The following is a 27,278-nucleotide window of genomic DNA, read 5'->3' as shown; positions in this document are numbered from 1 at the left end:
GTTTCTGTGCTGATATTTTTTTTGTCTTTTTGGGGTCATATGTTTATTCACGATCAATATCTAAATTCTGTAGAAATGTTATCATTCAGTTAATTCATTTTTTGCTTGGATTGTAATTTAATACCTGTCCTGTTATATTTCAAACTTGATTTTGCTGTCGAGGTTTTTTGCTTATCACTTTTTTTTACAATTCATGGAGACTGAATTTTATTGGGGTGCTATCTCTTATCAATTCAACAAAGTTGAATAGCATTGAGCGTTGTCTTTTTCTAAAGATCTGTTCACAAAATTTCATGATGTTTGAAGTCCAGTTGGAGTTATGATTATTTTCACTCCGAAAAATCAATTGGAACAGAGAACCAGGTGGTTTTGCAGCGTGTTTTCTCTCTAATTTTAATAAATGAATGAGACAAAAAATGTATTGAATAAAATTTTGCTTACTCACTATTGCTTTTTTGTTCACATGCAAAATTTTGACGTTGGTTTTTAACTATTTTCTCTTTTTCTCTGATTGATTTTTTTTAAATTACTTGTTAGCGAGGTTCTTAGTTGCCCTGTTCCTGAGCGTTATCAAGGAAAGAACTTATTTGTTTTTTGTCGTTCAATTGCACAATTTGTCTAACAGTCCCAGCTTATTGTCGCGTGTCTTAATGACTTTGACGTCAAAATGTGAGAAAATCGAAATTGTTTTTATGTAGTGATATTTTCTTTTGTTTTTGGGTTATACTTTTATTCACTATCAATATATAGATTCTGTAGAAATGTTGGCATTGAGCTAATTCTTTTTTAGGTTTTTCTTGGATTGTAATTTAAACCTAACCCGCTATAATTTTAACTAGATTTCGCGGTCGAGTTTTTTTGCGTATCGTCCTTTCATTGCAATTCAGAGAGAGACTTAAATTATTGGGGTGCTGTCTCTTTACAATTGACAAATTTTGAATTGCATTGCTTTTTGTCTTTTTGTAAAGATCTGTTCTTAAATTTTCATGTGAATTGAAGTCCCATTGGAGTTTTGAATGATTTTGTCAACCCGAAAAATGAAATTGAGCAGAAAACTGAGTGGTTTTGCAGCGTGTTTTCTCTCCAATTATAAAATTCAGTCAGACAAAAATGTTTTGAACAAAATTTTGCTTTCTCGCTATTGTTTTTCTTTCGTGATGCTTATTCGTTATCAAAACCTAGATTCTATAGACATGTTGGCATTCGGGTAATTGAATTCTTTTCTTATCCTTGGATTGTAGTTTATAAGCTGTCCTTTAATGTTTTAAGCTGTATTTTGCTGTCAAGGCTTTTTACGTATCGGCTTTTCTTTACAATTCAGAGAGATTGAATTATTTTAGGGAGCTGTATTGTTAGAATTCATGGAATTTGAATAAGATTGGGCGTTGTCTTTCTGTAAAAATCTGTTCATAAATTTTCATGATGTTTGAAGTCCAATTGGAGTTATGATTTTGTCACCCCGAAAAATGAAATTGATCGGAAAACCGATTTGTTTTGCAGCGTGTTTTCTCTCTAATTTTAAAAATGAATGAGACAAAACGTTTTGAACAAAATTTTGCTTCCTCGCTATTGTTTTCTCTTTCACATGCAACATTTTGATGTTGGTTTTTAACTGTTTTCTTATATTTGTCTGCTTTTTAAATAATTCGTTTTTGAGTTTTCAGTTGCTCTGTTCCTGAGTGTTATCAAAGAAAGTATTTATTTGTTTTTTTGTTGTTCAATTGCACAATTTGTCTAACAGTCCCAGCTTATTGTCGCGTGTCTTAATGACTTTGACGTCAAAATGTGAGAAAATCGAAATTGTTTTTATGTAGTGATATTTTCTTTTGTTTTTGGGTTATACTTTTATTCACTATCAATATATAGATTCTGTAGAAATGTTGGCATTGAGCTAATTCTTTTTTAGGTTTTTCTTGGATTGTAATTCAAACCTAACCCGCTATAATTTTAACTAGATTTCGCGGTCGAGTTTTTTTGCGTATCGTCCTTTCATTGCAATTCAGAGAGAGACTTAAATTATTGGGGTGCTGTCTCTTTACAATTGACAAATTTTGAATTGCATTGCTTTTTGTCTTTTTGTAAAGATCTGTTCTTAAATTTTCATGATGTATGAAGTCCAATTGGAGTTATGATTTTGTCACCCCGAAAAATGAAATTGATCGGAAAACCGATTTGTTTTGCAGCGCGTTTTCTCTCTAATTTTAAAAATGAATGAGACGAAACGTTTTGAACAAAATTTTGCTTTCTGGCTATTGTTTTCTCTTTCACATGCAACATTTTGATGTTGGTTTTTAGCTGTTTTCTTATATTTGTCTGCTTTTTAAATAATTCGTTTGTGAGTTTTTAGTTGCTCTGTTCCTGAGTGTTATCAAAGAAAGTGTTTATTTGTTTTTTTGTTGTTCAATAGTACAATTTGTTTAACAGTGTCAGCTTATGATCGCGTGTCTTAATGACTTTGACGTCACAAATATGAGACACTTTAAACTGTTTTTCTGTGCTAATATTTTTTTGTATTTTTGGGGTCATATGTTTATTCACGATCAATATCTAGATTCTGTAGAAGTTTTATCATTAAGTTAATTCATTTTTAGCTTGGATTGTAATTTAAAACCTGTCCTGTTATATTTCAAACTTGATTTTGCTGTCGAGGTTTTTTGCTGATCAGCTTTTTTTACAATTCATGGAGACTGAATTTTATTGGGATGTTATCTCTTAACAATTCCACGAATTTGAAAAGCAATGAGCGCTCGCTGTTTTTTGTGAAGATCTGTTCATAAAAGTTCATGATGTTTTAAGTCCAATTGGAATTATGATCCTTTTCACTTCGAAAAAAGAAATAGAGCGGAAAATCAAGTGATTTTGCGGCGTGTTTTCACTCTAATTTTAAAAATGAATGACACAAAACATGTTTTGAATAAAATTTCGATTTCTCGCAACTGATTTTTTGTTCACATGCAATATCTTGACTTTGGTTTTTAACTTTTTTCCAATTTTTTCTTTCTGATTTTTTTCTAATTATTCGTTAGTGAGTTTTTTAATTTCACTGTTCCCGAGTGTTTTAAAAAAAAGAAACTATTTGTTTTTTTGTTGCTCAATAGTACAGTTTGTTCAACAGTTTCAACTGACGGTCATGTGTCTTAATGACTTTGACGTCAAAAATGTGAGAAACTCAAAATTGTTTTTCTGTGTTGACATTTTTTGTCTTTGTTGGGCAATATGTTAATTCACTATCAAAATCTAGATTCTATAGAAATGTTGGCATTCAGGTAATTGAACTTTTTCTAATCCCTGGATTGTTTTTTTTGACCTGTCCTTTTATTTTTTATGCTTGATTTTGTTGTCAAGGCTTTTTGCATATTGTGCTTTCAATACAATTCAGAGGGACTGAGTTTTATTGGGGTGCTGTTTTTTTTCCAATTGAAAAATTGTTTCAAGTCCCATTGGAGTTGTGATTTCTGTCAACCCGAAAAATGAAATTGAGCAGAAAACTGAGTGGTTTTGCAGCGTGTTTTCTCTCCAATTATAAAAATCAGTGAAACAAAAAACGTTTTGAAAAAAAATTTGCTTTCTCGCTATTGTTTCTTGTTTTCATGAAACATTTTGACATTGGTTTTAAACTATTTTCTGAGTTTTTGTGTTTGATTCTTTTTTATTTATTCGTTACTGAGTTTTTAGTTATTCTGTTCCCAAGTGTTATCAAGGAAAGTATCTATTTGTTTTTTTTGTTGTTCAGTAGTACGATTTGTTTAACAGTTTCAGCTTATGGTCGCGTGTCTTAATGACTTCGACGTCAAAAAATGGGAAACTTCAAATTGTTTTTCTGTGCTGATGTCTTTTTTGTTTTCTTTGGGTCATGTTTTTTTCACGATTAATATCTAGATTCTGTTTCTTTGTTGGATTTCAGGTAATTCAATATTTGTTCTTCCTTGGAGTGTAATTTAAGACCAGTACTTTTATATTTCAATTTTGACCTTGCTGTCGAGGTTTTTTGCGTATCACCTTTTTATTTAAATTCGGTGAGATTGAATTTTGTTGGGGTGCTATCTCTTAACAATTCAACGGATTTGAATAGCAATGAGCGTTGTCTTTTTGGGAAGATCTGTTCATAAATTTTCATGATGTTTTAAGTCCAATTGGAATTATGATTCTTTTCACTCCGAAAAAAGAAATAGAGCGGGAAACCAAGTGACTTTGCGGCGTGTTGTCACTCTAATTTTAAAAATGAATGACAAAAAATTTGTTTTGAATAAAATTTCGTTTTCTCGCAACTGTTTTTTTGTTCACATGCAATATCTTGACTTTGGTTTTTAATTATTTTCCAATTTTTTCTTTCTGATTTTTTTCTAATTATTCGTTAGTGAGTTTTTTAATTTCACTGTTCCCGAGTGTTATAAAAAAGGAACCTATTTGTTTTTTTTGTTGCTCAATAGTACAGTTTGTTCAACAGTTTCAGTTGACGGTCATGTGTCTTAATGACTTTGACGTCAAAAATGTGAGAAACTCGAAATTGTTTTTCCGTGTTGATGTTTTTTGTCTTTGTTGGGCCATATGTTAATTCATTCTCAAAATCTAGATTCTATAGAAATGTTGGCATTCAGGTAATTGAATTTTTTCTAATCCCTGGATTGTTTTTTATGACCTGTCCTTTTATTTTTTAAGCTTGATTTTGTTGTTAAGGTTTTTTGCATATCGTGCTTTCAGTACAATTCAGAGGGACTGAGTTTTATTGGGGTGCTGTTTTTTTTGCAATTGAAAAATTGTTTCAAGTCCCGTTGGAGTTGTGATTTCTGTCAACCCGAAAAACGAAATTGAGCAGAAAACTGAGTGGTTTTGCAGCGTGTTTTCTCTCCAATTATAAAAATCAGTGAAACAAAAAACGTTTTGAAAAAAAAATTGCTTTCTCGCTAATGTTTTTTTTTGTATTCATGAAACATTTTGACATTGGTTTTAAACTATTTTCTGAATTTTTGTGTTTGATTCTTTTTTTTATTCGTTACTGAGTTTTTAGTTATTCTGTTCCCAAGTGTTATCAAGGAAAGTATCTATTTGTTTTTTTTGTTGTTCAGTAGTACGATTTGTTTAACAGTTTCAGCTTATGGTCGCGTGTCTTAATGACTTTGACGTCAAAAAAATGGGAAACTTCAAATTGTCTTTCTGTGCTGATGTTTTTTTTGTCTTTTTGGGGTCATGTTTTTTTCAAGATTAATATCTAGATTCTGTAGATATGTTGGATTTCAGGTAATTCAATATTTTTTCTTCCATTGATTGTAATTTAAGACCAGTACTTTTATATTTCAGTTTTGACCTTCCTGTCGAGGTTTTTTGCGTATCACCTTTTTATTTAAATTCGGTGAGATTGTATTTTATTGGAGTGCTATCTCTTAACAATTCAACGGATTTGATTGGCAATGAACGTTGTCTTTTTGTGAAGATCTGTTCATAAATTTTCATGATGTTTTAAGTCCAATTGAAATTATGATTCTTTTGACTCCGAAAAAACAAATAGAGCGGAAAACCAAGTGATTTTGCGGCGTGTTTTCACTCTAATTTTAAAAATGAATGACACAAAATATGTTTTGAATAAAATTTCGATTTCTCGCAACTGATTTTTTGTTCACATGCAATATCTTGACTTTGGTTTTTAACTATTTTCCGATTTTTTTTTCTGATTTTTTTCTAATTATTCGTTAGTGAGTTTTTTATTTTCACTGTTCCGGAGTGTTATAAAAAAAGAACCTATTTGTTTATATGTTGCTCAATAGTATAGTTTGTTCAATAGTTTCAACTGACCTTCATGTGTCTTAATGACTTTGACGTCAAAAATGTGAGAAACTCGAAATTGTTTTTCTGTGTTGATATATTTTGTCTTTCTAGGGCCATATCTTTATTCACTATCAAAATCTAGATTCTATAGAAATGTTGGCATTCAGGTTATTGAATTTCTCTAATCCCTGGATTGTTTTTTATGAACTGTCCTTTTATTTTTTTAAGCTTGATTTTGTTGTCAAGGTTTTTTGCATATCGTGCTTTCAGTACAATTCAGAGGGACTGAAAATTATTGGAGTGTTGTCTCTTTACTATTGAAAAATTTTGAACGGCAATGGGTGTTGTCCTTGTGTAAAGATCTGTTCATAAAGTTTCATGATGTTTCAAGTCCCATTGGAGTTGTGATTTCTGTCAAACCGAAAAATGAAATTGAGCAGAAAACTGAGATTTGTTTTGCAGCGCGTTTTTTCTCCAATTATAAAAATCAGTGAGAGAAAAAATGTTTTGAAAAAAAATTTGCTTTCTCGCTATTGTTTTCTTCGTTCATATGCAACATTTTGACATTGGTTTTAGACTATTTTCTGAAATTTTGTGTCTGATTCATTTTTCATTTATTCGTCACTTGTTTTTAGAGTTTTTAGTTGCTCAGTTTCTAAGTGTTATTAAGGAAAGAATTTATTTGGTTTTTTTGTTCAGTAGTACGATTTGTTTAACATTTTGAGCTTGTGGTTGCGTGTCGTAATGACTTCGACGTCAAAAATATGAGAAACTTTAAATTGTTTTTCTGTGCTGATATTTTTTTGTCTTTGTGGGGTCATATTTTTATTCACGATTAATATCTAGATTCTGTTTCTTTGTTGGATTTCAGGTAATTCAATATTTGTTCTTCCTTGGATTGTAATTTAAGACCAGTACTTTTTCATTTCAATTTTGACCTTGCTGTCGAGGTTTTTTGCGTTTCACCTTTTTATTATAATTCAGAGAGATTGAATTTTGTTGGGGTGCTATCTCCTAACAATTCAACGGATTTGAATAGCAATGAGCGTTGTCTTTTTGGGAAGATCTGTTCATAAATTTTCATGATGTTTTAAGTCCAATTGGAATTATGATTCTTTTCACTCCGAAAAAAGAAATAGAGCGGGAAACCAAGTGACTTTGCGGCGTGTTGTCACTCTAATTTTAAAAACAAATGACAAAAAATTTGTTTTGAATAAAATTTCGTTTTCTCGCAACTGTTTTTTTGTTCACATGCAATATCTTGAATTTGGTTTTTAACTATTTTCCAATTTTTTCTGTCTGAATTTTTTCTATTTATTCGTGTGTGAGTTTTTTTAATTTCCCTGTTCCCGAGTGTATTAAACAAGAACCTATTTGTTTTTTTGTTGCTCAATAGTACAATTTGTTTAACAGTTTCAATTGACGGTCATGTGTCTTAATGACTTCGACGTCAAAAATATGAAAAACTTTAAATTGTTTTTCTGTGCTGATATTTTTTTGTCTTTGTGGGGTCATATTTTTATTCACGATTAATATCTAGATTCTGTTTCTTTGTTGGATTTCAGGCAATTCAATATTTGTTCTTCCTTGGATTGTAATTTAAGACCAGTACTTTTTTATTTCAATTTTGACCTTGCTGTCGAGATTTTTTGCGTATCACCTTTTATTTAAATTCGGTGAGATTGTATTTTATTGGAGTGCTATCTCTTAACAATTCAACGGATTTGAATAGCAATGAGCGTTGTCTTTTTGTGAAGATCTGTTCATAAATTTTCATGATGTTTTAAGACCAATTGGAATTATGATTCTTTTGACTCCGAAAAAAGAAATAGAGCGGAAAACCAAGTGATTTTGCGGCGTGTTTTCACTCTAATTTTAAAAATGAATGACACAAAATATGTTTTGAATAAAATTTTGATTTCTCGCAACTGATTTTTTGTTCACATGCCATATCTTGACTTGTTCACATGCAATTATGATTCTTTTGACTATGAAAAAAGAAATAGAGCGGAAAACCAAGTGATTTTGCGGCGTGTTTTCACTCTAATTTTAAAAATGAATGACACAAAATATGTTTTGAATAAAATTTTGATTTCTCGCAACTGATTTTTTGTTCACATGCAATATCTTGACTTTGGTTTTTAACTATTTTCCATTTTTTTCTTTCTGATTTTTTTCTAATTATTCGTTAGTGAGTTTTTTAATTTCACTGTTCCCGAGTGTTATAAAAAAAGAACCTATTTGTTTATTTGTTGCTCAATAGTATAGTTTGTTCAACAGTTTCAACTGACGGTCATGTGTCTTAATGACTTTGACGCCAAAAATGTGAGAAACTCGAAATTGTTTTTCTGTGTTGTTATTTTTTGTCTTTCTAGGGCCATATCTTTATTCACTATCAAAATCTAGATTCTATAGAAATGTTGGCATTCAGGTAATTGAATTTCTCTAATCCCTGGATTGTTTTTTATGACCTGTCCTTTTATTTTTTAAGCTTGATTTTGTTGTCAAGGTTTTTTGCATATTGTGCTTTCAGTACAATTCAGAGGGACTGAAAATTATTGGAGTGTTGTCTCTTTACTATTGAAAAATTTTGAACGGCAATGGGTGTTGTCTTTGTGTAAAGATCTGTTCATAAAGTTTCATGATGTTTCAAGTCCCATTGGAGTTGTGATTTCTGTCAACCCGAAAAATGAAATTGAGCAGAAAACTGAGAGTTGTTTTGCAGCGTGTTTTTTCTCCAATTATAAAAATCAGTGAGAGAAAAAATGTTTTGAACAAAATTTTGCTTTCTCGCTATTGTTTTCTTCGTTCATATGCAACATTTTGACATTGGTTTTAGACTATTTATTGAAATTTTGTGTCTGATTCATTTTTCATTTATTCGTCACTTGTTTTTAGAGTTTTTAGTTGCTCAGTTTCTAAGTGTTATTAAGGAAAGAATTTATGTGGTTTTTTTGTTCAGTAGTACGATTTGTTTAACATTTTGAGCTTGTGGTTGCGTGTCGTAATGACTTCGACGTCAAAAATATGAGAAACTTTAAATTGTTTTTCTGTGCTGATATTTTTTTGTCTTTGTGGGGTCATATTTTTATTCACGATTAATATCTAGATTCTGTTTCTTTGTTGGCATTTAGGTAATTCAATTTTTGCTCGTCCTTGGATTGTAATTTAAGACCAGTCCTGTTATACTTCAATTTTGATTTTGCTGTCGAGATTTTTTGCGTATTGCTTTTTCATTACAATTCAGAGAGACTGATTTTTTTTGGGGTAATATCTCTTATTAATTCAACGAAGTTATAGAGCATTGAGCGTTGTCTTTCTGTGAAGATCTGTTCAAAAAATTTCATAATGTTTGAAGTCCAATTGGAGTTATTAATCTTCTCACTCCAAAAACTGGAGTGGAGCGGAAAACTGAGTGGATTTGCAGCGTGTTTTCTCTCTATTTTGAAATTGAAAGAGAAAAAAACTGACTTCAATAAATTTTCGCTTTCATGCTATTGTTGTTTTGTTTACACGCAATATCTTGACAATGATTTAAAGATATTTTCTCATTTTTTCTGTCTGATTCTTTTCTAAATATTTGTTAGTGAGTTTTTTTAGTTACCCTGTTCCTCAGTGTCATCAAAGAAAGAACCTATTTGTTTTTTTGCTCAAGAGTACAATTTTGTTAACAGTTTCAGCTGATGGTTGCGTGTCTCAATGACTTTGACGTCAAAAATGTGAGAAATTGAAATTGTTTTCCTTTGTTGATATTTTTATTTTTTTTTTGACTTTGTGGGGTCATATTTTTATTCCTGATCAATATGTAGATTCTGTAGAAATGTTGGCTTTCAGGTAATTCATTTTTTGCTTTTCCTTGGATTGTAGTTTAAGACCTGTCCTGTTATATTTTAATTTTGATTTTGCTGTCGAGGTTTATTGCGTATCGCCTTTTCATTACAAATCAGGGACACTGAATTTTTTTGGGGTGCTATCTCTTAACAATTCAACGAATTTGAATAGCAATGAGCGTTGTCTTTTTGTAAAGATCTGCTCATAAAATTTCACGATGTTTTAAATTCAATTGGAGTTATGATTCTTTTCACTCCAAACAATGAAATGGAGCGAAAAACCGAGTGAATTTGCAGCGTTTTTTCTCTCTAATTTTAAAATTGAATGAGCCAAAAAATGTTTTGAATAAAATTTCGCTTTCTATCTATTGTCTTTTGTTCACATGCAATATCTTGACATTGGTTTTTAACTATATTCTTATTTTTTTTCTGTCTGATTCTCTTCTAATTATTCGTTGGTGAGTTTTTTAATTGCTTTGTTCTTGAGTGTTATCAGGGAAAGAACGAAAGAAATTAATTTTTTTGTTGTTCAATAGTACGATTTGTTTAACAGTCAATCTTAATTTGTGGTTGTGTGTCTCAATGAATTTGACCACAAAATTGTGAAGAACTTGAAATTGTTTTTCTGTGTTGATATTTGTTGACTCCGGCGGGTCATATGTTTATTCACCAATAAAATATAGCTGCTGTACTAATGTTGGCTTTCAGGTAATTGAGTTTTTTCTGATTCTTGGATTGTAATTTATGACCTGTTCTTTCATATTTTTTTCTTGATTATGCGGTCAAGGTTTTTTGAGTATCGTCTTTTCATTACAATTCAGAGAGGCTGAATTATTTCGGTGTGCTGTCTCTTTAGAATTCATAGAATTTGAAATACCATTGGGTGTTGTCTTTCTGTAAAAACCTGTTCATAAAATTTAATGATCTTTGAACTACAATTGGAGTTATGAGTTTGTCAACCCGAAAAATTAAATGGAGGGGAAAACCGAGTGGTTTTGCAGCGTGTTTGCTCTCTAAATTTAGGAATGAGTGAGACAAAAAAATGTTTTTTATAAATTTTTTCTTTCTCGCTATTGTTTTTTTGTGATGCTTATTCGCTATCAAAATCTAGATTCTGTAGAAATGTTGGCTTTCAGGTAACTGAATTTTTTCTGATCCTTGGATTTTAATTTATGACCTCTTCTTTCATATTTTAATATTGATTTTGCGGTCAAGGTGTTTTGCGTATCGCCTTTTTATTACAATTCACAGAGACAAAAATTACATTTCAGGCTAATAAATGAAGCGATTTCGTGTTGCCAATAGACGGAAGACCTTAAAAGCGCTCGTTCGTGACCATAAGGAAGTTAACTATAAAAAATTGAATAAAATTGAGAGGTGCTTTTTTTTAGAAAAACTTTCCTATTTTTATTGTTTTTAGTCGCTTTGAGACTAGTCAATTTTCACAATGAGGTTCCATTAATGACAATATGTCGTTAATGTCACACACAACCAATGTCATATACAACCAAATGATGCCCGATGATCAAAAAATTTGTTTTCAAGAAATCGCTCATTTTTTTGTTTTGGCTTCGATTCTGAGTTTTCAAAACTTTTAATTTAATTTTTATTTTCTTGCGGAGACTTTGCTAAAGTGTTGGAATCCTCTTAACAAAAAAAGACTCGCTAACAAAAAAAAAGAATAGTTTTCCTAACGTACATTAGGTGAACCTTTATTGTGCTTTGATTGGACAGCTAATGTCTGTAAAGTCTTCAAATTTAAATTTTTGAATTTTTTTTTGAACTTTAACCACTCATAAACTTATTTTCGTGAACTTTAAGTCAGTTTTAGTAAGGACAAGAACTCTTTCCTCTCTACTGCAACCAAATTAATCTGGTTAGCGGTTTTATCTGCTAACTATTGCTTTCATGACTTCGATGCAACGAGTTTGAATAATGATTTTAAAACCATTCGGATTGTTTTGTGGTAGTTTTGGTTCCTTTTGAAATCTTATCACATCATCCTGACACTTATGGTTCCCATTCACTTGACGAACGCGTCCAATGGATCGTAGATAAAGTTTTCAGAGAAAACTGATGGTTTAAATGGCCTCAACACATTCTTCTTGTAATTTTCTGTCGAATTTTTGTCTTTTGCCTGTATTGGTCATTGTTTTCATAGTCAAAATACTTATTGTGATGCCTTACTGATCTTCCCAACAAATCTATTTTTAGCGTATTTAATGACTTCCGTCAAGAGCTACTGAATTTATTGGTTGTGAACACTTTTATAACAATTTTTCAAAAAAATTTTTGAGCAATAACCCATCTATTTTCAGCAAATTTGAGTCAATCTCAGTAATGACAGGAGTCACTTTTTTTCTACTGCAACCAGGAACAGTCTGATTATTGATTTTGTCTTCTAACTATTGGTTTTATGACTTCGATCAAGGGTTTTCATAATTTCCTGTTTTTGATAATTTTTCCTAACTTTGTTTCGTTCTGAAATCTTATCATGTTATTCTAAAGTTCATAGTCCCGTTGGTTGAGAGAAGACGTTCAATGGATCATAGAAGAAATTTCAGAGTAAAGCTTGTGGTTTAAAGAGCGCCGGCTTTTTCTTCTCGCAATTTTCTTTTGAATTTTTGATTTTTGCCGGTATTTGTTGCTCTTTACACAGCCATAGGACTTATTGTCATTTCCTGTTGTTAACCTTTGTAAAACGAGCTTCCTTTTTAATTTGTCCAGGCATATTTTAGCGTATCTGCTGACTTCCGTTGAAAGCGATTGAATTTATTGATGGCGTTGATACTATGGGTTTTCTCAAAAAGTTCCTGATTTTATTATAGTCGTTCTTTCCTCGATTTTTTGGAGGTGTATTGTTGAAAAAGAAGAATTCTTTGCTGTTATAAAATATATGAAAATGGATAAGTTCTACTGAACAGTTTTTTAATGGCTTTAGACTTTTTTTGCTCATTTCTTTAATTTGCTTCTTTTGCCATTTTTTTAAAATTCTTCATGTAGATGTAAAATACTGGCTGGTCTCAGAAAATTTCAATTGAGGATAAAATTAATGATGTTACTCAAGGCAGTCAGATTATAGCGAATTGTCTTAAAGTTTATGAGATTATTCATTGTCAGAGAGTTTTTAAACTTTTCGTTTTTTTTGTTTTCTTCAACTTGTAACTTTTTTTCAACGTTGAGATGTCCCATCCAATTTCTTCTTAATCAAAAAAATTAACCTGTCGTTTGTTATTATGGCGTAATTAATGTTTTTTTTCTGTTGCACAATATGTGTTTTCACATAAATTTTCTGAGTGGTCAATATTTGTGTTTCTTTTCCTCTTCTTTTAGCACATTCGCGTAATAACGGATCCCAATGATTTTTAAATCTGGTCAAAGTTAACTTATTAAACCTTTCGGTATCGTTTTAGCTGAATTTTTTAAATAACAATTGAAACAAAAATACATAATAATTAGATAATAGCTTATGATTATAAAGGCTTCATTAATTTGCGTTTTTGGAATTTGTTTGTAATTTTTTGTGTTTTTTGGCATCTCTTTTCCGTTTCTATGGTTTGAACTAATGAAAGACAGGTTCTATTGGTTTGCAAAGATTTTTTCGTTGTTTTATCAATTTTTTTTAAAAAAGCTAAAGATGTTTAAGATTTTGAAAATTATTTGGTTTAAAGAAAAATGTTGATTGTTTTTTGAGTCTCACCTAATTATTTCTTCTCTTTGGCGACTTGTTAGTTAGCCTCATTAAAGAAAATCACCATCTGCTGTGTATTTAGGGGAAGCAAATTAGCGTAGTTCAGGTTTCGTCCGACTCCATATTGACGTTGTTACTAGGTGTTTTAAATTTAGATATTGATTTTTTACCTTGAAATTGAAATTTTTGTTTCTGCTTATTTTGTTATTTGTTTTTTTGCTGTCGTTTTTAATGGCAGATCCAATGAGCGCTTTAATGAGGTGTGTCATTATGTAATTTAATTAGTAGTTTGGTTGTGCAGCTATTTTGTTAAACTCAAAGATCTATTTTTGATTATCTCTTCATTTGGTTGAAAAAAGTCAAAAATGTAGATGAGCTCCGGTCGGAACATCATGTGCGAACGCACATCAACGAGCATCCTTGTTTTTTCTCAACTTAAAGGATCTTTGGGGATTTGAGGTCAATTGAGGATGACTTTAATTTGGGTATTTAAGGTCAAATGAGGATGACTCCACCATATTGAAGAATAAACGAGGCTTGCCTCTAAAATCGAGATTCAAGTCTAAATTGAATTTTGACATTGCAGTTTACATTTTTCTTGGCTTTTGAGGTCCTATATAATATTGGCTTTTGAGACTGTAGTTCTACGAAGCTATCTTAAGTATTGTCTGGCAGTCTGCAGCTATGCCTTCTAATCCTACTTCTCCTTTGATATTTCACGCCAGTTTTTATACGGACGTTTTATGTTATTAGAAATTCTAAATTTTGCCTGCGCAAACTGTTTCATTTCACTATTTCACGTGCAAGCACCGCCATCACGCAAATTATAGAATTTATTTTTTTTAGCGGAAATAGGACGCACTGAAAATACGATATAAAATTTTTGTTTTGGGTGGCTAGCGGGCTTCGAAAATCTGAGCTGGGACAGTCGGAAAGGACATGATAAAGATCTGGAATGTGAGAATGACGATTGGGAGGTCCTAGCGGTTCTCTACCAAATAAGCACATCCAGAGAAAGTTCTTCAACAATCTTTAAACTACAAATCACTCTGAGACGGAAGCCGCTATATTATATTCTCGTTCTTGTTTTGCCCAGTATTACAATATATCTTTTATCTACTTTATCGTTTCTATTGCCCTCTGATACATGCGACAAAGTATCCTTTGCTGTCACTATTTTCTTGGCCGAGATTGTGACCTATTCTGCGTTGACTGATTTTCTCCCAGAGAGCTCAGAGAACATACCTATCCTACTCTACTTCTTGAACATTATAATGTTTCACATGGGACTCCTCTGCTTGACTTCAGTTGTAGGTAAGGTCACTTAAAACATCTTTTAAATTTATTACAAACATAAACTTTAAGTCGATTAGTTTTTAAGTCTAATTTTAAGAGCAGAAGGGAAAAAATAGGCATCTACACGATGAAGAAACAGGCTCAAAAGCTCCTTTTTAACTATTTTTAAGAAAAAACAATAACAAATTCTTGAGATAAGCAGTTAATTCTCTTGAAATCTTGGTCATTAGGAAAATTCGAAAACCGTCTCACAATGAACGTGAACGTTGTTTTCCACCCCTATCGGCCCAAAGCTTCACTGATAATATTGAAGAAAGAAGCCGGATGAAATTGTTCCTTGGATCGCATAACGGCTACAGACAACAGCGTTTCTCTTAACAACTTTTCAACAACCTTTGCTAGTTAAAACTAGAGCAATTATATTTAAAAACAATTGAATTTAGAATTTTCCTGCTTTTCCTATTTTAACTCTTACGAAAACAACCATTCAACCGGAGGACCTGACAGCGTCAAACTCTGCTCTGCAGCACAACAATAAAACAAACAGCTTAGCTTGGATATCAGACAATTACAGAGCTTGTATATATCCACTTTAGTTTTCGTTATATTAGTATTTCAGCCCCCATAACTTTAAATTGAGACTTTCAGCACAAACAGGTCGTAGTCATATATCGCTGCCTTCAATTTGTTAGACTGACTGAGAAAAAGATCCCGTATCGTGTTATTTGTAATAGCCCATCATAATTTGACAAGGCCGAGTTCGTATAGAATTCTCAGGAATATCAATTTTAAAGCCACTTTTCTCATAAAAATTAGTATAGAACAAATGGTGTTCTTAATACTGACGATGCTCGAAAAATTTTCTTGCCATTCTGAAATGCAGATGATGTTTTTGGGAATGAAATGAACTTGTTCTTAATTAGATCTCCCATTTGGACGCGAAGATTGAGTTGCAAACGGAATACCGTACGCCTTGAACTAATTTGAGACCATTGACATTAGGCAACAATAGATAATTTGGTCCTTTTGGGAAAACGAAAAAGTAAGTTTGTTGATTTAAATGTATTTTGAAAAATTTAAATGATTTTTCAGTGCCATGTCAATTGTTTTGAGAAAAATTGCTTCATTGCGGAAAAATCTGCAAGGCTTTGAAAGGATTGTTAGGAGTCAGAGTCTTCCTTCCTTTTCTGAAACTTCATGTTTATTTTGATGTTCAATAATATGTCGACAATTATTTAGTTTGCAAGTATACTGAACAACAAAAGTAATTTAGCGCCCCTTAATTTTACGAGCTAAAAATTCAATTGTTCAGGCAATTTTACTCCAACATCAAATCAAATTTCAAAAAGGATTTTTACATCATTGATCCCCTACACCAGTCCTCTGGCACACTTGTGAAATTCATATAAAACACAAATTTTATTGCCAGAAGCTGCACTGTAATTTTGATCAGTACCATCCACTTTTCACTGCAAAAAATTGTTACAAATTCACAATTTTTCACCGTTTTTTCTCTCTAATGTTTAACACAAGTGAAAACTTGGCCTTTGTTGACCAATCCTGTAAACATATCATATCTTTTGACAAATTCCCTTCCTTGTGAGATGTCAATGATGCTCATCAATTTTTTCTGCAATTTTTGGTAATTAAAGGATGTGTTTTATCTGAATTTCATAAGTATGCAAGAGGACTATTGTAGGAGATCGATGGTTTTAAAATGGTTTTCGAAGTTTGATTTAAAGTTCGCTTAAAATTAACTCAAAATTTTGACTTTTACTCCATGAAAATTGGGGTGCTAACTTTTTATTTCCATTCAGCATATCTGACTATAAAATCATTCAACACTCAATACCTCAGAAAGTAAGGTTCCGTTTTCCCATTTCTGGCTTTAAAATTCTTAAAGCAATTAGTTCTCTAATATAAGTCTTTTAAAATAAGACGACTTATGAATGTTTTAATCAAAGAATTTATTTCACCACTTTCTAATGCTTAAGCATCACCATTGAAACTATCTAACGGAACGTAAATTTTCCCAAGATTTTTGGGAAAAAAACAGCAGAACGCTATGCAAAGCCTTCTTTTTTGTTCAGAGAAATTATGGTTTTGGTGAGGGCATCCCAGTCTAGCATAGGTGCTGTCATTTTGAAGCTCACTTTGTCAAAAATTTCACTACAAAGAGAAATTATAGAAATCATTTTTTCTGGGGAAAGTTTTTTCCACTTTCTATCCCCAATTTCAAGCAATTTAGCATCAATTATAATCAAGTTAAGCTAAAGTTTTGGCCAAAATCAATTAAATACTACAATTGGAAGTTTTTGAAAGGTCGTTTTTTCGAAATTTACCTGATCGCTTTCACGATTTCTCAAAAAAGAGAAATACAAAAAATGAGTTTTGAGAAAAAATAATGCGACAAGTTTTTACACAACTGTTAGACAATTTTAGTGGATTTTTAAACCATATCTTACCTATATTGAACTAAGTTTTCATCCAATGTTCCATTTGTTTTATACTTGTGTTTTTTTCTTGACAATAAAAGCAAATATTGTTTGGGAGGTGCCTTTGCTAATACTTTTTTTTGAAAAATCATACTTATCAACTCAGAGAAGTTTTGAATTTTAGTGATAGCTCGCAGTCTTTTTGAAACCAATAATTAGAATTGAAAACGATCAACATGGATTCATTTTGCTTTCTTTTATTTTTCGAACTACAGTGAGTTTTGAAATGGAAATCAGAGATGCTTTTGTCAATTTTTAAAATTTTGATCCTCTTCTATGCCACTAAAACAGTTTCAATAAAAAACAAATAGAAGTTTTTAGGAGCACCTTCAGATACTCAGTCAGCTGTTATTCAATTATAATTTCATAGAATTAAGAAGTCAATCGGAAATCAAATTTGAGGAGAAGAACATGTAGCATAACAACAGAACACACTGGGGCAGCATTTGTGGAAAAAAATATTTAATTTCAGAGCCCGAACGGCTATTTATTAAACAAGAGAGCAATTTGACTACCGCAAGTTTTTGTTGATTTTCCCGTCTTTGAGTGTTGTTTTCAATTTTATCCTTTTTTCAAAACCAGATTTTTATAGAGCTGTTAAGAAAGGGTCACAAGTAAGTTATATTAGCACTTAACTTCAACTGTTTGAATCCATTTTTATGACTCTGGATTTTGAGAGAGAATTTGTCGATATTATTAGTATATATTTTCCAAGTAGTCAGTCATTTTGGGTGGTAATTTTTATGAGTATGATAATCTGCATAGAAACTATGCAGTTCTTTGTATAAACAGTGTTGGTTTCAAATAAATTCACAGAACTTACTTTCTTAGAAACAGTGATTTTTTTCAAAACAAGAATACTTTTTCTTCATAAATTTTGTTCTGACGAATTTGGTTTCTATGATGCTCTCTTCTCTGTTTTTATGCTGACAGATTTTTTGGGATTTGAATTACAGCGATTTAAAACGATTCGGGCATCATTTTCTGTATCTTTATATGTATAGCGATTCTCACCTCGTTTTTTCAGGAAACAATTTTCACAATTACAATTACTAAATCTAATTTTTTTCAAAATTTGTGATAGTTTTTGGTCAGTCTGAACGAAACAAAATTTACTTAGCGGTGCACGATGTTTTCTAATAAAGCGTATCGTGGCCTTTTATCCCCTCATTTACGTAGTTTGGGACTCTATCAAATGATAAACTAGTTTTTCAGAATTTTTCCAGTTGTTTAGTTTCTATCGTTATCAAACAATAATACATTCGTTCTTGAAGTCATAAAAGAAACAATACAGCAGAAAATTGGTATTTTTATCCATGGAGGTGCCTCAATGAGCTGCTTCATTTAACTTCAAATTGCATGAGCTACCAAAACTTTCTTGCTTATTAAGTGTTGTCACATAGAAAGCATCTCTCAATAATTGCAGACGAAACCATAGATCTCTTGTTCAAGTGTTAATCTCATGATGTTTACTGCTACTTTGTCCTATATTGTTGTCATACATTTTACTGGTTAATGTTTTCATAATTTTTTGATCAATATCAAAAAATAAATGTTTTTCAGTAAATGAGGCGCTATCTTTTTGAAAAGCAAAATCGAATTGGCTAATATTTGCCCGCTTTTCAGCTCTCTAGTTTTTAAAATATAGCTGTTTCATCTCTCTAATTTAATGTAAATTTTTTGATAGCATGTAGTGTGCGTTCATCTTTAGTTTGATCTTTTTAATAAGTGTTTTAACATAAGTTTTGATTACCTTGAAACCACAGGATTGAGATAGTATTTTTAATTTTGTCCTCATGTTGTTTTTATTGTGAACAGGAAAAGTAGGTTGTCATTGAAGATATCAGATAGTGGGAACTTCATGTTGTTGTTGTTTTTTTTGCCTCAATTGTATTCCAGGATTTGAAGTGCTATGTCTCTCTCACTTTAAACAGATTGATTCGTTTCACCAGCTTTGCAGATTGTTTAACCAACTGCCTAAATTAATCTTGAATTTAATGTGCTGATATATTCCTTCATATAAAGAAAACAGCATGTAGGTGATGTTGCAAGAAAAAATACAATTTTAACATTAAATGAAGAAATTGTTCTTGTTTCCAGTCTTTTGCATTTATGAGTCTTATATCTGCGAATAGCTTGAAATGAAAAAAAAGTGTCGTTGAATTTTAGTGACGTGCAGCCACTGTTTGGTTAATGTCTGTTGGGCTTGTTTTTGATTATTTACATAAAATGTGAAAGCATTATTGCTTTAAAACTATTTTAATTTCTGCAACCAAAATTACCAATGGTTTTTACCACTAAACCCAAACGTTCGTGCTCATAAACCTAAAGAGTTTGAAAAATATTAACTCTGAATCGAAAGTCATTAATTTGACTTAAGCGTTTTTAAAGACAATTTTTAGTTTCTCAAAGATCTATAGAGAACGACTGATGTGAATTTGCCAGTAATGCAAAGGAACTCGATTTTGAACGGTTCTTGTTTAATTTCAACATGTTTGAGGAAAAATATTTCTAATCATTTCTGATAACCATTATGAGGAGTTAATTTTGTAATTCTTTTGTTATTGAAGGATACTCAGTTTTTTTGGTTCCTCCTTAAAACCTTTGCTTTTAAAATTTAACTAAATAACTTTGGTTTTGTTTAGAGGAGCTTGATGACAATGATGTTGGCTGCAAAAATAACTGTTTCTGAAATATCGTTTCGGATGTTTTGATTTGATATATCTTATTCTTTCAAATGCAAATATGAGATCATTCTGTGCCACGCACAGAACAAGCGAGCCTTCTTGTTTACCTTTTTGGACAATTATAGCAACAGTCTGATTTCTTTATTGCGAGAATTCACCTATATTTGCATTTTTGTTTTCATCATCATTTTTGGGTTCCATCGTAAAACATAACACAAAAAAGCAAGAGGAGGACAGCAAAATTCATGCCTGAGTGAGGTCTCTATGAAAATTTAAAAGTGTTTCCACAGTTTTCTGAAGATTGGTAAGTTGTTGATAAACGTATCTCCCACCACAGCAGCGGTGTCAACAACTGGCAAAAAAAACAGTGTTAAGGGGACTTGAACTAATTATCTCTAGTACTTTTACACCACAGCCCTTGCAGATAGGCAATTGAGTGCGCTTATATACAATTGGTGGTTGTTACAATAATCCATTAAGAATAAAGTTAAATTTAGTTGTGAATTTGAGCCAAAACAGTTGGAGGGTTTGGATGGGACCCAGATTGAAGATATTTGTCACCTCAAAATGGCTGAGTTTGGTTGGACTCCGACCATTGTCGGACCAGGATCGCTATCAACACTTCGCAGTAACTCGGCACTCTCAGGGAAATGTTCTGAACAGACTTGGAGCGTGTACTACAATCAGTTTCAAACTTCAGGACGAGGAAACAAAACAGCAGCGACTGCAAAAGGAAGCAGAGAAAAATGAGATTCGATGGAAATTTTTTGCAATTATTGTTGATCGTATCTTGTTAATTATTCACACAGTTATTACATCATCAAACTTGCTCATTTTTGCTCTGTGGTTCTACGCCGGCTACCGTAGAAACAACTAGTTTCGATAGAAAAATTTTGTTATTGAAAAAAAAATGGTTTAAATTTGTTCACATAATCCGTTTTCCACGCTTAAATTCATGACAGCAATTTGTATTTTGATAAATAAATTATTTTCTCAATTTCTCTTCCGGGACAGCTAGCATAACCAATGGAGATAGTAAGGGAGCCCAAAATTTCAAAATGAAAGAGTTATCTCAAACTTGTCTAATTTGTCTTTTAATTGAATAGCAGCCTGAAAAGAATGAGCTTGACGAAATCTTATGAGAACTGGTGTCCCAATTTGTAAGGATACGTTACCCGTCACCACACAGCTTTGACGAACAACAAGTAAAATGGTTCAATTCGTTGATTCTCTCTTTTTTAAATTCTGAGGCGTACTATTTAATCGTTTTGGCCAAAAGAATTCTTACAATCTCACGAGTCCTGACAATATTTATAAAACTTCTTCATCTACAATTGTTGTTGTACAATTCAAGTAAAAAAATTTCCTCATCTGTTTCTTTAACACGTTTACAAATTTCAGATACTAGTGCAGAAAAATCGGTTCAATTTAGAGTGAGAGATTTATTGGTTCATAGAAAATTATCAGTTTATCTACGCATGTGAAGACATATCAGTGCCCCACAATAAATTTGCAATGGCTCATCTTTTATTGTTTGTTTTTAGCGAGCTCAAAAAATTGAAACACCTTTTATTCAGCCTTCGAGTAGAAGAAAACGAAGTACATAGAAAATTTGTACGTTCCGCAAGTAAAGTTTCGACAAAAACGTCAGCATTTAAAGATGAAAATCTTTAAGTTTATAGATAAAATAGTCTAATCAAGACGAGACGAAGACAGAACTCATCAACATTCTGAAGTATTTATACAAATTAATATGATACTTGAGTAAACAACTTTTTGGCTTTTCTGTCGTAAGCAAATTGGACAAATCTGAGTGAAAATCGTCCGAACGATGCAAAAAATGCTGATTAAGATGCGCAATGAGAAACTTTCAAGACAATTGGCAACCAACGGTAGGGATTTTGTTAGATATCAAAAAATTACGTTATGGGGGCTACTAGTGGCAATGGGGCTACAAATAATGAGTCTTCATTCCCTTTATTTGTAGCCACATAGGGAACTCTCCGACATCTAACTAAATGTCTATTGTTCGCTGTCTTTTGTCTTGAAAGTTCATCTTTGAAATCGTCATCAGCATTTTTTGCATCGTTCGGACGGTTCTTGCTTGGATTCTTGCAGTTTTCATTCGACTGAAAAGCAAAAAATAAAGCTAAGCCAAACATCTTAATTTGTATATAGCTTTCAAAAAGTTGTTGAGTTCTGCTTGTTTTCTTTGTAGATATATATTTCGTCTTGATTAGACTCATTTGATATCAATTTTACAGATTTTTATCCTTAACTGTTGACGTATCTGTCGAAAGTTTACTTGTGGAACGTACAACTTTTCTATACACTTTGTTTTCTTCCACTCAAAGGTTGAATGGAAGGTGGTGCATCTTTTTGAGCGCGCTAAAAACACAAAATAAAACAGGAGCCACACTGCGAATTTGTTGTTCTACGTCTTAACATGCGTAGATAAACGAATAATGTTCTATGAATCGGTAAATGTCTCACTTTAATTTGAATTGATTTTCCTGCACTAAAATCTGAATCTTGCAAACGTGTGAAACCAACAGTTGATGACATGTCTTTAGTACAAAAGGAACTTTAGATGAAAATTTTTTTTTAAATTTTTCAGGAAATCTCGGGAGATCGCAAGAGTTAAATTTTTTCGCCCAAAATGATGTAAGAGTGGGGCTGCAATTGGAGGATTTTTTAGGAAAAAGCAGCTCAAAACTCTTACGTCTTTTTGGGCTGCATTGGGCTTCCAAGGGGGTAAAATGGTGTAAGAGTGAGGGGGTAAAAGACTAATTAACCCCCCACTCTTACATCTTTTTTGGTCTGCAAATGGGGGTAAAACGATGTAAGGGTTCGGGGGTAATTTGTCTTTTAACCCCTCACTCTTACACCATATTACCCCTCTTGGCAGAACAAAAAAGATGTAAGAGTGAGGGGTTATTTTGTCTTTTACCCCCTCACTCTTACACAGTTTTATCCCCCTTGGAAGCCCAATGCAGCCCAAAAAGATGTAAGAGTTTTGAGCTGCAATTTCCTAAAAAAATCCTCCCATTGCAGCTCCACTCTTACATCATTTTACCCCCCTTGGCAGCCCAACTCTTACATCATTTTACCCCCCCCCCCCTGGCAGCCCAACTCTTACATCATTTTACCCCCTCAACCTTACATTGCTTTAGCCCCCATACCTGAAGACTGCCAGTCTTGAACCCACAACCTCTGTACCCTCAGCTGCGTCGCCTTATCCTCCACACCGTCAATGCCTGGCCAACTCTTGACGGTCTATATATATGAATAATACTTGTTAGAATTGCCCCATCTCAACAAATTACCCCCTCACTCTTACATCGTTTTACCCCCTCAGAACAAATTACCCCCTCACTCTTACACCATTTTACCCCCCTTGGCAGCCCAACTCTTACATCATTTTACCCCCTCTTAACAAATTACCCCCTCACTCTTACACCATTTTACCCCCTTGGAAGCTCAAATCTTAGATCATTTCAACCCTCTTTCAAATTACCCCCTCACTCTTACACCATTTTACCCCCCTTGGCAGCCCAACTCTTACATCATTTTACCCCCTCTTAACAAATTACCCCCTCACTCTTACACCATTTTTCCTCCCTTGGCAGCCCAACTCTTAGATCATTTTACCGCCTCTGAACAAATTACCCCCTCACTCTTACACAATTTTACCCCACTTAGCAGCCCAACTCTTACTTCATTTCACCCCCTCTTTCAAATTACCCCCTCACTCTTACACCATTTTACCCCCTTGGCAGCCTATCTCTTACATCTTTTTACCCCTCTGAAGAAATTACCCCTTCACTCTTACACCATTTTAACCCCTTGGCAGCTCAAATCTTAGCTCATTTTAGCCCCTCATTCAAATTACCCCCTCACTCTTACACCATTTTACCCCCCTTGGCAGCCCAACTCTTACTTCATTTCACCCGCTCTTTCAAATTACCCCCTCACTCTTACACCATTTTACCCCCCTTGGCAGCCTATCTCTTACATCTTTTTACCCCTCTGAAGAAATTACCCCTTCACTCTTACACCATTTTAACCCCTTGGCAGCTCAAATCTTAGCTCATTTTACCCCCTCTGAACAAATTACCCCCTCACTCTTACTCAATTTTACCCCTCTTGGCAGCCCAACTCTTACATCATTTTACCCTCTCTGGACAAATTGATCCCCCCTCCACTCTTACACCATTTTACCCCCCCTTGGCAGCCCAACTCTCACATCATTAAACCCCCTCTGAACAAATTACCCCTTGATTCTTACACCATTTTAACCCTCTTGGCAACTCAACTCTTAGCTCATTTCACCCCCTCTGGACAGATTACCCCCTCACTCTTACAACATTTTACCCCCCTTGGCAGCCCGACTCTTACATCATTTTACCCCCTCTGAACAATTTACCCCCTCACTCTTACACCATTTTACCCCCCTTGGCAGCCCAACTCTTACTTCATTTTACCCCGCTTTCAAATTACCCCCTCACTCTTAAACCATTTAACCCACCTTGGCAGCCCAACTCTTAGCTCATTTTACCCCCTCTGGAAAAATTACCCCCTCTTTCTTACACCGTTTTACCCCCCCCCCCCCGACAGCCCGACTCTTACATAATTTTACCCCCTCTTAACAAATTACCTCCTCAATCTTACACCATTTTACCCCACTTTTCAGCCCGACTCTTACATCATTTTACCCCCTCTGAACAAATTACCCCCTCACTCTCACGCCATTTTACCCCCCTTGGCAGCCCAACTCTTACATTTTTTTACCCCCTCTGAACAAATTACCCCCTCACTCCTACACCTTTGTAGCCCCCTTGGCAGCTCAACTCTTAGCTCATTTTACCCCCCTCTGGAAAAATTGCCCCCTCACTCTTACACCATTTTACCCCACATGGCAGCCCAAATCTCACATCATTAAACCCCCTCTGAACAAATTACCCCTTGATTCTTACACCATTTTACCCCCCTTGGCAACTCAACTCTTAGCTCATTTCACCCCCTCTGGACAGATTACCCCCTCACTCTTACAACATTTTACCCCCCTTGGCAGCCCGACTCTTACATCATTTTACCCCCTCTGAACAATTTACCCCCTCACTCTTACACCATTTTACCCCCTTGGCAGCCCAACTCTTACTTCATTTTACCCCTCTTTCAAATTACCCCCTCACTCTTAAACCATTTTACACCCCTTGGCAGCCCAACTCTTACATCATTTTACCCCTCTTTCAAATTACCCCCTCACTCTTACACCATTTTACCCCCTTGGCAGCCCAACTCTTACTTCATTTTACCCCTCTTTCAAATTACCCCCTCACTCTTAAACCATTTTACACCCCTTGGCAGCCCAACTCTTACATCATTTTACCCCTCTTTCAAATTACCCCCTCACTCTTAAACCATTTTACCCCCCTTTGGCAGCCCAACTCTTAGATCATTTTACCCCCTCTGAACAAATTACCCCCTCACTCTTACACCATTTTACTCCCCTTGGCAGCCCGACTTTTACATCATTTTACCCCCTCTGAACAAATTACCTCCTCAATCTTACACCACTTTAACCCTCTTTTCAGCCCGACTCTTACATCATTTGACCCCCTCTGAACAAATTACCCCCTCACTCTCACGCCATTTTACCCCCCTTGGCAGCCCAACTCTTACATCATTTTACCCCCTCTTAACAAATTACCCCCTCAGTCTTACACCATTTTACCCCCCTTGGCAGCTCAAATCTTAGCTCATTTCAACCCCTCTTTCAAATTACCCCCTCACTCTTACACCATTTTTCCTCCCTTGGCAGCCCAACTCTTAGATCATTTTACCGCCTCTGAACAAACTACCCCCTCACTCTTACACAATTTTATCCCACTTGCAGCCCAACTCTTACTTCATTTCGCCCCCTCTTTCAAATTACCCCCTCACTCTTACACCATTTTACCCCCCTTGGCAGCCTAACTCTTACATCATTTTACCCCTCTGAAGAAATTACCCCTTCACTCTTACACCATTTTAACCCCTTGTCAGCTCAAATCTTAGCTCATTTCAACCCCTCTTTCAAATTACCCCCTCACTCTTACACCATTTTTCCTCCCTTGGCAGCCCAACTCTTACATCATTTTACCCCCTCTGAACAAATTACCCCCCCACTCTTACACCATTTTACCCCCCTTGGCAGCCCAACTCCTACATCATTTTACCCTCTCTGGACAAATTACCCCTTTATTCTTACACCATTTTACCCCTCTTGGCAACTCAACTCTTAGCTCATTTCACCCCCTCTGGACAGATTACCCCCTCACTCTTACAACATTTTACCCCCCTTGGCAGCCCGACTCTTACATCATTTTACCCCCTCTGAACAATTTACCCCCTCACTCTTACACCTTTTTACCCCCTTGGCAGCCCAACTCTTACTTCATTTTACCCCGCTTTCAAATTACCCCCTCACTCTTAAACCATTTAGCCCACCTTGGCAGCCCAACTCTTAGCTCATTTTACCCCCTCTGGACAAATTAACCCCTCTTTCTTACACCCTTTTACCCCCCCCCCCCCGACAGCCCGACTCTTACATAATTTTACCCCCTCTGAACAAATTACCCCCTCACTCTCACGCCATTTTACCCCCCTTGGCAGCCCAACTCTTACATTTTTTTACCCCCTCTGAACAAATTACCCCCTCACTCCTACACCTTTTTAGCCCCCTTGGCAGCTCAACTCTTAGCTCATTTTACCCCCCTCTGGAAAAATTGCCCCCTCACTCTTACACCATTTTACCCCCCATGGCAGCCCAAATCTCACATCATTAAACCCCCTCTGAACAAATTACCCCTTGATTCTTACACCATTTTACCCCCCTTGGCAACTCAACTCTTACTCCATTTTACCCCTCTTTCAAATTACCCACTCACTCTTATACCATTTTACACCCCTTGGCAGCCCAACTCTTACATCATTTTACCCCCCTTTCAAATTACCCCCTCACTCTTAAACCATTTTACCCCCCTTTGGCAGCCCAACTCTTACATCATTTTGCCCCCTCTGAACAAATTACCCCCTCACTCTTACACCGTTTTACCCACCTTGGCAGCCCAACTCTTACATCATTTTACCCCCTCTGAACAAATTACCCCCTCACTCTTACACCATTTTACCCACCTTGGCAGCCCATTTCTTACATCATTTTACCCCCTCTGAACAAATTACCCCCTCACTCCTACACCATTTTACTCCCCTTGGCAGCCCGACTCTTACATCATTTTACCCCTCTGAACAAATTACCCCCTCACTCTTAAACCATTTTACCCCCCTTGGCAGCCCAACTCTTACATCATTTTAACCCCTCTGAACAAATTACCCCCTCACTCTTACACCATTTTACTCCCCTTGGCAGCCCGACTCTTACATCATTTTAACGCCTCTGAACAAATTACCCCCTCACTCTCACGCCATTTTACCCTCCTTGGCAGATCAACTCTTACATCATTTTACCCCC

At 34.3% G+C, this 27,278-nt stretch overlaps 1 protein-coding gene across 1 annotated transcript in view; it reads left to right on the top strand.

The window, feature by feature from the left end:
• Positions 1-20,682, top strand: part of LOC142342265 (neuronal acetylcholine receptor subunit non-alpha-2-like) — a 64,702-nt gene extending 44,020 nt beyond the window's left edge. Inside the window, exons 4-5 of the mRNA XM_075393544.1 lie at positions 14,185-14,598; positions 20,260-20,682. Coding sequence (XP_075249659.1) covers positions 14,185-14,598; positions 20,260-20,639 — 794 coding nt within the window. The 3' untranslated portion in view covers positions 20,640-20,682. The remainder of the gene's footprint in view (positions 1-14,184; positions 14,599-20,259) is intronic.
• The last annotated feature ends 6,596 nt before the right edge of the window (positions 20,683-27,278 follow it).

This window comes from Convolutriloba macropyga, chromosome 7, assembly GCF_964194025.1.
Source record: "Convolutriloba macropyga chromosome 7, txConMacr16.3, whole genome shotgun sequence".
Lineage (NCBI taxonomy): Eukaryota > Metazoa > Xenacoelomorpha > Acoela > Convolutidae > Convolutriloba > Convolutriloba macropyga.
Note: the sequence above shows the minus strand (reverse complement) of the source record. Positions and strands in the feature narration are given on the sequence as shown.